Source organism: Myripristis murdjan, chromosome 19 (genome assembly GCF_902150065.1).
Source record: "Myripristis murdjan chromosome 19, fMyrMur1.1, whole genome shotgun sequence".
In the NCBI taxonomy this organism is placed as follows: domain Eukaryota; kingdom Metazoa; phylum Chordata; class Actinopteri; order Holocentriformes; family Holocentridae; genus Myripristis; species Myripristis murdjan.
In genome coordinates this window covers 26,123,161-26,133,471 of record NC_043998.1, presented here as the reverse complement: position 1 = coordinate 26,133,471, position 10,311 = coordinate 26,123,161, and the positions used below count along the sequence as shown (strand labels likewise).

The 10,311-nt window shown below is 47.7% G+C and overlaps 2 protein-coding genes and 1 long non-coding RNA gene across 6 annotated transcripts in view; 1 reads left to right on the top strand and 2 right to left on the bottom strand.

Moving 5' to 3' along the window:
• c19h10orf88 (chromosome 19 C10orf88 homolog) overlaps window positions 1–5,399 on the bottom strand; it is a 15,224-nt gene extending 9,825 nt beyond the window's left edge. For all 4 annotated transcript variants that reach the window (XM_030077502.1, XM_030077503.1, XM_030077504.1 and 1 more), the window contains exons 1-7: window positions 5,242–5,399; window positions 5,089–5,136; window positions 3,831–3,980; window positions 3,516–3,716; window positions 3,351–3,420; window positions 488–679; window positions 235–336 (exon numbers count right to left, since the gene is read on the bottom strand). In XM_030077502.1, the coding sequence (XP_029933362.1) occupies window positions 235–336; window positions 488–679; window positions 3,351–3,420; window positions 3,516–3,716; window positions 3,831–3,961 (696 nt within the window). In that variant the 5' untranslated portion in view covers window positions 3,962–3,980; window positions 5,089–5,136; window positions 5,242–5,399. The remainder of the gene's footprint in view (window positions 1–234; window positions 337–487; window positions 680–3,350; window positions 3,421–3,515; window positions 3,717–3,830; window positions 3,981–5,088; window positions 5,137–5,241) is intronic.
• The window catches only part of LOC115377630 (uncharacterized), a 21,478-nt gene continuing 14,169 nt past the window's right edge, over window positions 3,003–10,311 (top strand). The window contains exons 1-2 of the long non-coding RNA XR_003930061.1: window positions 3,003–3,241; window positions 7,451–7,453. This is a non-coding gene — a long non-coding RNA (uncharacterized LOC115377630). The remainder of the gene's footprint in view (window positions 3,242–7,450; window positions 7,454–10,311) is intronic.
• The window catches only part of LOC115377627 (microfibril-associated glycoprotein 4-like), a 5,020-nt gene continuing 1,959 nt past the window's right edge, over window positions 7,251–10,311 (bottom strand). Inside the window, exons 5-7 of the mRNA XM_030077508.1 lie at window positions 9,607–9,703; window positions 7,709–7,876; window positions 7,251–7,616 (exon numbers count right to left, since the gene is read on the bottom strand). Of these exons, the coding sequence (XP_029933368.1) occupies window positions 7,363–7,616; window positions 7,709–7,876; window positions 9,607–9,703 (519 nt within the window). The 3' untranslated portion in view covers window positions 7,251–7,362. The remainder of the gene's footprint in view (window positions 7,617–7,708; window positions 7,877–9,606; window positions 9,704–10,311) is intronic.

Genomic DNA, 10,311 nt, shown 5'->3' with positions numbered 1-10,311 from the left:
AGGGAGAGGAGGAAGAGGAGGAAGAGGAAGAAGAGGAGGAGGAGGAGGAAGAGGAAGAAGAAGAGGAGAAGGAAGGAGGAAGAAGAAGAGGATGAGGAGGAAGAAGAAGAGGAGGAGGAGGAAGAGGAAGAAGAGGAGAAGGAAGAGGAAGAAGAGGAGAAGGAAGAAGAGGAGCAGGAGGAAGAAGAGGAGGAAGAGGAAGAAGAGGAGGAGGACTGTGCTGTTTCCACCCACCTGCAGCCCCAGGCCCGCCGGCTCGGCTCCTCGGGACCGAGCAGGAAGAACTCCTCCGCCCATCAGCAGAGGCAGGAACCCGGCCAGGGAACCCGCCTGGTTCTGCAGAGACACAGAGCAGAACCCTGCATGAGAACCACCTCAGACACACCGAGAACCCGGGAAACCTCAGACACACCGAGAACCCGGGAAACAGCACTTTAGTTTAAAGATCTCTGGGAAATCCTCATGAGGAAGATGCGGGACATCCTACCTGCTGCTGGAGCTGCACCATGTCCATGAGGCTCCGGGCTCCGGGGGACAGGCCCGTCCCCATCTCCTCCACCAGGCTCTGCACCCGCTGCAGGTCGATGCCGGGGCCGCGAGCCGGGCCGGGCCGGGCGGGCTGCAGACCCAGAACCACCCGGAGCACCAAAACACTGTTTCTGCCCCCCAGAGACAGCAGCTGGGAGAGAGACTCTTATTGTGAAATCACACTGTGTCATTAAAGGAACACTCAGGAAGAGGAGGAGGAGGAGGGGGAAGAGGAGGAGGAGGAGGAGGATGGGAAGAAGAGGAGGAGGAAGTGGAGGAAGAAGAGGAAGAAGAGGAGGAAGAGGAGGAGGGGGAGAGGAGGAGGAGGAGGAAGAAGTGCAGGAGGAAGTGGAGGAAGAAGAGGAAGAAGAGGAGGAAAAGGAAGAGGAGAAGGAAGAAGAGGAGGAGGAAGAAGTAGAGGAGGAAGAGGAGGAAGAAGAGGAGGAGGAGGAGGAAGAGGAGGAGGAAGAGATGGAGGAGGAAGAGGAGGAAGAAGAGGAGGAGGGGGAGAGGAGAAAGAGGAGGAGGGGGAAGAGGAGGAGGAAGAGGAGGAAGAAGAGGAGGAGGAAGTGGAGGAAGAAGAGGAAGAGGAAGAGAAGGAGGGGGAAGAGTAGGAGGAGGAGGAGGAGGAGGAAGAGGAGGATAGGAAGAAGAGCAGGAGGAAGTGGAGGAAGAAGAGGAGGAGGAAGTGGAGGAAGAAGAGGAAGAACAGGAGAAGGAAAAGGAGGAAGAGGAAGAAGTAGAGGAGGAAGAGGAGGAAGAAGAGGAGGAGGAGGAGGAGGAAGAGGAGGAGGAAGAGGAGGAAGAAGAAGAGGAGGAAGAGGAGGAGGAAGAAGAGGAGGAGGAAGTGAAGGAAGAAGAGGAGGAGGAAGTGGAGGAGGAGGAAGAGGAGGAAGAGGAGGAGGAAGTGGAGGAGGAAGAGGAGGAGGGGGAAGTGGAAGAGGAGGAGAAGGAAGAAGAGGAGGATAGGAAGAAGGGGAGGAGGAAGTGGAGGAAGAAGAGGAGGAGGAAGTGGAGGAAGAAGAGGAAGAACAGGAGAAGGAAAAGGAGGAAGAGGAAGAAGTAGAGGAGGAAGAGGAGGAAGAAGAGGAGGAGGAGGAGGAGGAAGAGGAGGAGGAAGAGGAGGAAGAAGAAGAGGAGGAAGAGGAGGAGGAAGAAGAGGAGGGAAGTGAAGGAAGAAGAGGAGGAGGAAGTGGAGGAGGAGGAAGAGGAGGAAGAGGAGGAGGAAGTGGAGGAGGAAGAGGAGGAGGGGGAAGTGGAAGAGGAGGAGAAGGAAGAAGAGGAGGATAGGAAGAAGAGGAGGAGGAAGTGGAGGAAGAAGAGGAGGAGGAAGTGGAGGAAGAAGAGGAAGAAGATGAGGAAGAGGAAGAAGAGGACGAGGAAGAGAAGGAGGGGGAAGAGGAGGAGGAGGAGGAGGAAGAGGAAGAAGAGGAAGTGGAGGAGGAGGAGGAAGTGGAGGAGGAGGAGGAGGAGGAAGAAGAGGAAAAGGAAGAGGAGGAGGAGGAGGAAGAGGAGGAGGTAGAAGAGGAGGGGAAACAGGAAGAGGAAGAGGAAGAAGAGGAGGAGGAGGAGGAAGAAGAGGAGGAGGAACAGGAGGAGGAGGAGGAGGAAGAGGAGGAGGGGGAAGAGGAGGAAAGAGGAGGATGGGAAGAAGAGGAGGAGGAAGTGGAGGAAGAAGAGGGAGAAGAGGAGGAAGAGGAAGAAGAGGAGGAGGAAGAGGAGGAGGAAGTGGAGGAAGAAGAGGAAGAAGAGGAGGAAGAGGAAGTGGAGGAGGAGGAGGAAGTGGAGGAGGAGGAGGAGGAAGAAGAGGAAAAGGAAGAGGAGGAGGAGGAGGAAGAGGAGGAGGTAGAAGAGGAGGGGAAACAGGAAGAGGAAGAGGAAGAAGAGGAGGAGGAGGAGGAAGAAGAGGAGGAGGAACAGGAGGAGGAGGATAGGAAGAAGAGGAGGAGGAAGAGGAGGAGGAAGAAGAGGAGGATAGCAAGAAGAGGAGGAGGAGGTGGAGGAAGAAGAGGAGGGGGGGAAGTGGAGGAGGAAGAGGAGGAGGAGGAAAAAGAGGAGGGGAAAGAGGAGGAGGAAGAGGAGGAAGAAGAGGAGGGGGAAGAGGAGGAAGAGAAGGAGGGGGAAGAGGAGGAGGAGGAGGAAGAAGAGGAGGAGGAAGTGGAGGAAGAGGAGGAGGAAGAAGAGGAGGGGGAAGAGGAGGAGGAAGTGGAGGAAGAGGAAGAAGAGGAGGAAGGAAGAGGAGGAAGAAGAGGAGGAGGAGGAAGTGGAGGAGGAAGAGGAGGAGGAAGAAGAGGAGGGGAGAGAAGAGGAGGAAGAGGAAGAAGAGGAGGAGGAAGAGGAGGAGGAGGATAGGAAGAAGAGGAGGAGGAAGAGGAGGAGGAAGAAAAGGAGAATAGGAAGAAGAGGAGGAGGAAGAGGAGGAGGGGGAAGAGGAGGAGGAATTGGAGGAAGAAGAGGAAGAGGAGGAAGAAGAGGAAGAGGAGGAATTGGAGGAAGAAGAGAAGGACGGGGAGGAGGAAGAACATTTTGAGCAAACCCCCCTCTCCCCTCGTCCCCACACTGAGACCAGATGTTTCCACCTCTGGACGTCCAGTGGTTCAGTTCCTATGGTTAGCACTTCCTGTTAGCTTAGCATAAAGACTTGAAGTCTATGGGAGTCGTTAGCCTGGCTCTGTCACAGTGACAAACTAAACCTCACAGCGGCTCTGAAGCCGTCTGGAAATCTTTCAACATCCTCTCTCATCCACCTGTCCCTTCAAAATAAAAGTGTGTCCTGTTTCAACAGGAAACACATCAAATTAAGAAAATAAGAGTCCATTCACCTTCACTTCACAGGACGTGGACGGCTGCTCCAGGATCAGCTGCTTCCTGTAGAACGGCCCTCTGTCCGAGCTGCGAGCCGCACACACAACGCCACAGTTACCGTGGGAACGCCACTCAAACCTGCGTGTGTGTGTGTGTGTGTGTGTGTGTGTGTGTGTGTGTACCTGTCTGGTTCGAGGCCGCCGTCCCGCTCGCCCCGGCCCGTGCCGCAGTAGTCTCCGGTCGGGCCGTACACCTCCATGGTCCGAGCCTCGCTGACGACCAGCACGCTGCGGATGGCGGCGGGCGGGGCGGAGGGGGCGGAGCCACAGCGCAGGGTCAGGACGCAGGGAGCGCCGGCCTCCAGCTGCTCCAGGAGCGCCGAGCTGCCGGGAGGAAACCCACACGCTCACTCACCATGACAACCGTACCTGTGTGTGTGTGTGTGTGTTTCTGTCAGAGGAAACAGGAAGTGACGCGTGTGCGATCCGCTGCCGTACCTGTCCGGCTCGTCACGCCCCGTCTCAACGACTTCCTGTTTGTCATCGGTGATGTAAACAGGAAGCAGGATGTCGGCGAGCTGACCCCGACAGACCCAGGCAGAGCCGCCGCCCACAGCGATGTCCGCCATGACGCCGCCACGGGACGGACTGACCGCAGGACAGGAGACAAGGAAAGAGATGAGGACACGAGCCAGGAGACGAGTCAGGAGACAAGGAGACGAGTTAGGGAGGTAGGACAGGAGCTAGGGAGCTAGGAGAGGAGTTAATTCTGACCCACAATCCTTTGTGCAGCGGACGTTACGTGGTACTGACTAAGCTGCATGTACAAGCCACACCCACATACGGAAGACAACACACACACACACACACACACACACACACACACACACACACACACACACGGCGCTCACCTGGCTCAGGTACAGCAGCAGCGACAGGAAGACAGCAGATCAGAAATCAGACAGAGGACAGCGCCGCCATTTTGACAACAACAATCACATCTGGAGCTACGGACGGAGGAGGAAGTGAGCGAGAGGGGCGGAGCTCAGGGAGGACGCATGGAGTGTGTCCCAGTAGTATGCATACACATGCATACTGCATACTACACTGCATACTCTGTAAGGGCAGCTTCAGTACATACTAAGAGTAAAAAGTAGAAGTATGAGATTTGGAACGCAGGGCAGCCAGAATTTCCGTGGTTGGGATCAATAAAGTATAACTATCTATCTATCTATCTATCTATCTATCTATCTATCTCTCTATCTCTCTATCAGCCCTGCGATCACATGCTGACCCTGACCCTAGAGTCAGTCTGTGCCACATAACGTCCGCTGTGCAAAGGATTGTGGGTCAGAATGGCCAGAGCAGCATGCTGACATGCAGACCGTGAACTCTGAGTGGATGCAGCAGAACATCCTGGTCCTCTTGGCAAACTGCACCTGACACACTGTTTACTGGACACGCTCATTCTATTCCTGCATACTAAACAGTATGGTAGCATTAGTGTTACATGGTAGGGTTAGGGTTATATGGTAGGGTTAGGGTTATATGGTAGGGTTAGTGTTACATGGTAGGGTTAGGGTGACATGGTAGGGTTAGGGTTATATGGTAGGGTTAGGGTTACATGGTAGGGTTAGGGTTACATGGTAGGGTTAGGGTTATATGGTAGGGTTAGGGTGACATGGTTAGGGTTAGGGTTATGGCCCAGCCCAGGTTTAAATTCACATTTCAGCTTCAGGAGGCGTGCACGACTCACCGTGGACGCGCACAGCCTCGCTGCACGTTCCGCTGTCAGGCCCGTCGTCTGGAGACACAACAAACAAAACAAACAAATAAACAAAATAAAAACAAACATCAAACGTGCACGCGCTGTCCTCCTGTGCTGAACAGTACAGATCAACATACACACCTGAGCGGCTCAGGGGCGGCAGGCGCGCGCTGCTGTCCGGCCGCTCATCTCCTCCGCGCTGCGCGCGCAATGAAATGTGGCTTTCAACAGATGGAAATAATCGATAAGCGATAAACTGATAACCAGATATCAATATGTGGAGCAGCAGCAGTGGCGCAGACACAAAACGTCATATCTGTGCGACTCGCTCGCCGCCTGGCAGGACCCCGAGGGGCCGTCCAACGCGCCTGAACGAATTAGAGGGAGAAAAAAATTACAAAATATAGTAATATACAATTATATAAAATTAAATGTAATTATGCAAAAATAAAACAAATAAATATATATATAAATAACAATAATAATAAGTGAAAACGAAGAAAGGACAGTCCCCTGGCATTTATACACTAAAAAAAAAAAAAAAAAAAAACCGTGCCTGAATAAATTCGGAAAATAAAGATAAAAACACATAAAATATTTAAAAACACCAAAATGTACCAAAAATAAAATATCTCTCTAAGAAGATGAAAAAAAACTTCTATAATAGAATATAAGAAAAACATGCCTGAATGAATTCGAGAGAAATGAAATAAAAAGATAGAGAATTTATAAAATTTAACAATATAAAATAAATTGTAATAGTGACACATTAAATTATGAAAAAGCAAATAAAAAATATGATTATATAAAAATAAAATATAAATGTATGAAAATAAAAGTTGTAGAAATTAATAATGATAAATAAAAAAAAAACATAAAATATAACTATGTAATTGATCAAAGAATAGTATACAGAATAGAATAGATATAAATAGAATAGAATAAATAATAAGAATATGAAAAATATAATTATAGATATAGAAAATATAAATAAAAAGGAAAATTCAGTGACTTGCCTGTATACACAGCCTCCTGGCATATATAACAAAAAATAAATAAATAAATAAATAAAAGTATTATCCGAGTAATATGAGTCGATATCTGTGTGTCCACTTTGTGTGATAGGACAGTCACACACAGCGCCCCTCCCCTGCACACACACACACACACACCTACACACACACACACACACACACACACACACACACACACACACACACAGTGACAGCCTCTCTGTCTCTCTAAATGTAGTAGTAGTATAAATATTATGAATTAAGCTTTCTATATATATACTCTCTGTAGTACTTCATAATTGCCTCCTGCATGTGTTGTATTCACTGATGCACTTAAGAATATTCATGTTCTGTGTTTATAAAAAACATGGGTTAGTGTGAGTCAGGTGTACTGCGGGACTGTGTCTTCCTCAAATACCTTTTTTTTCTTTCTCCCTTTCGGCACCTTTCCTCTTTTTTCCCCCGATTTGGGGAATTACTTTACTAACTTCAATTCAATCATGCAACCTTTTCTTCCGCCTCCTCTCCTCCACAGTCAGACACACACACACGAGTCGCGACACCCCCTCCTCAACAAGCTGCCTGTTTACAACAGACTCGGACTGTTGGGGCGGGTGTTAATCAAAACAAACCAATCATGTCTTGAGCTCTTCACAGGTTGCTGGCCTCTGATTGGCCTGGCCTGTCTTTCTGACTTAAAAAAAAAAAAAAAAAAAGGTCAGACTGGCGAGGCCAGCCAGACCGGACCGACAGCTGAAAAAAAAAAAAAAAAGACAGGCAGGCCACCAGGCCAGTGACAGGCGGACGCTTCGGGAATTCTCCCGGTTCTCCTGATGTACAGTCCGGGCCTGCAGGGTACTGAATGTAGATTAATGAGAGGAAAAATGAATTTAAGTGATTGTATGATCAGGCTGCAACATAACAAAAGTGATAAAACTGAAGGGGGTCTGAATACTTTCTGAATGCATTGTATATAATATATATCAGTAACATAAGAATCCATGAGGGAGGCAGAAATACACAGGAGACAAAAAAACACATGAGACCAGACCAGCTTTCTGCTCAGCTTGTCCTTTATTGTCACCACACAGCAGATCATCACATTCAGAGTAATGCTCACTACTGTAGCTGTCAGGACTCATTCAGAGAAAGCTGAAGTAGAGAAAGCAGAGAAAGCTGTTTGAGTGACTTATCTGAGGTCTAATTCATTCTGATCAGTATTCTGCTGCGTGTCGACGTCCTGGAAAAACTACTTCACCGGACAGATCTTCATGCTGAAGGACTTCAGGGAGTAGTCATGGCCCCTCCAACGGTACCAATCAACTCCAACAGCGAAGATGGTGCTGTCAGCCCCCCGTCGATAAATCCCGTTGGGGTTTGCATGGTGACAATTGTTGTACCAGAAAGCCCCCAGGTAACGTCTAGCACAGTGGACACTTGAGGCATCCTGGTCTTTGTCCATAGTGGAGAACTTCTGTCCATTGTGATAAGCCAGAGAGTCTCCTGTAGAAACACAATCAGAAACAGTTCATACAATTACAATATTACTACTGCTCCTATTACTAATATTATTTATACTGCCACTGCTAGCTCACCTGCTCCTCCATCAGTGAAACCAGACACTTGCAGTTTGTATCCGTAGCTCTCTGGAGCAATGGAGAACGAGGAGTAGCGGGCAGACACTTTCTTTCCATCGAAGTCCTCCATGTCGACCAGCAGCTCGTAGCTTCGCCTCAGTGTCAGGTGGAAGATGTTCTCAAGACCTGAACACGCAAACACACACAGAAACACAGATATACACACAGATACACACACAAACACACACAAACATCCATGCAGTTGTAACTGCAGGAGTTAAAAGTCCAAATGGGACCCAATATTGTGCCAAAATGTTTAATAGACTGGCTGCTCCACCAGAGGAAAGCGTGTCAGTGTCACGTTTTGAGTCGACGAGGCATCACACATTCTAGCTTCTCTGCTCGTTAGGTAACATTGGCTGAGACTTGCTTAAGGTGTGTTAAGGTTAGGGTTAGGAAACAATACACTCGATATCTCACGCACACTACATCTCCAAGGAGGAGGGTGTATGGGTGTCAGCAGTGGTGTAGTCTAGTTTATTCTAGTGGGTATACGAATGGTGTTTGTACTTGCAACAGTTTTGTGGAAAGATACCTCGGATATAAAGTTTTAAATTAGGTACTCATTTACAGTTATTTATGATGTGATTATTTATTACTGATATTTAGTTCGTAATTAACAGGTAGTTGGTTAATGCTCTTGAGCATTTATGGGGAGTGATGCTTACCGTCCAATGGCCTCCATCTGAAGTCATGTCACAGTACACCTACACACACACACACACACACACACACACACACACACAGGCTCCCTTTCTGAAACGTTAACATTAGCTCCAGCTGTAGCGTCCCCCGAAACGTCACACCTGTCGGAAGCCCCTATGGTCAAAAAGAGCCGCTTCGTAACACAGAGAAGGCGACTTCATGAACAGGAAAGTAAACGTTATGTCAAAAAAAACATACTGATACGTATCTTTGCGCATTTTTAAGTGGTTATACAGAAATTCGGGACCTTTTCTAGTGGGTATACTGCGTATACCTGCCTATCACGCAGACTACACCACTGGGTGTCAGTAGTTTCTTTGTCCATACCTCAAATTTGGCTGCCAGGTGGGATTTTTTTAGGATTAGGCAAGGTTTATGGGTAGGCTAGGTTTTAAGGTTAGGTTTAGGGTTATGGTTAGGTTTAGGTTTAAGGTTCAGGTTAAGGTTAGGGTTGGGTGAGGGTTAGTTTTAGGCTTAAGGCTAGAGTTAAGGTTAGGATTAGATTTGGGTTAGGTTTAGGCTGAAGGTGAGAGTTAGGTTTACGGTTGGGTTAGGGTTGGGGTTAGGGTTAGGATTATAAATTAGTTGCACAGGCCTACTGATCTGGTAGGGTGGGGATGTGAAGAAGGTTGTTGCCCCTCCCAAACGGGACCAGGGTTTGGTCCCCAGGCAGAGCATCCAGGCCGAGAAAGAGGGGCCTGCTATGAGAAATTACCAACACCATAAGGGATGCTGGGGTGGAGTTAGGTCAGGGTTAGGTAGGGGTTAGGTTTACATGTAAAAGTTAAGGTGAGGATTAAGACTGGGTAAGGGTTAAGGTTAGAAAAAAGGTTGGGTTAAGGGATAGAGTCCTAGTGAGGGTTGACCTTTCCTGTAAAAAATGGCAGCCTGGTCAGTCAGTCAAACTGGCCAAAAAAGTCAAAAGTGTCTGACCAATCCACCCGCCTACCTGCCTCCTTATGTGGACTCTGTCGCTCCCTCTATACCACGTCATGTTACTGTTCCTTTATAAAAAGTTTTATTTTTTAAAACGTGACACTGACACACTTTCCTATGGTGGACCAGCGGGTCCATCACACGCTTGATGCCTTGATACTGGGCTGCAAAATGAGAAGGTGCACACTGATGTCAGCTAGATATCAGTCTCTCACCAAGCCAGTACTCTCCAGCAGCGGCACCAAAGCCCATCTTGTAGTCACACCAGGGCCTGTAGAAGTTCTGTGAGCCGTCCATCCTCCTCTGGATCACCTGAGGGGGGAGGAGCCAAAATATCTGCTGACTCAGGTATCCACAGATAAAGACCATGTCATGTTAACATTGAATACATACATGAATTGGTGATATAGCGATCTGATCTGATCCAGTCGATATAATGCAGCCTGACTGATTATACATTGACTGAGGAATTGACTGTTACACTGGTTTTCTATGGAAAGACCATCAGTTGAACTGTTGTGGTACATTAATAGTAATGACATTGATCATGAATATTATAAGGACATATAACAAATATCCATGATGATGATATACAGCTGATTAGTTAATTATGACATTCATGAACAAATCATTGGTTAATATTTGGCAAATTAATTATTGTTAGACTTTTGCTCATGATAAACTAATTTCTTAACAATAACTTAGTAATGATTTTTATCAAGTGATGTTACAGAGATTTGTTACCTTTCACAAATAATTGATGAAAGATTTTTTTCATTTGCATCGTCAAAGTTTATTGATATAGCAATTTTCATTCTAATGAATGCAATTCAAAGCACTGTTCAAAAAAAAAAAAAAAAGTGAGAAAAAAGATAACATAAACACGATTTTAAAGACATACAAATGGACCCTTGGGAAAC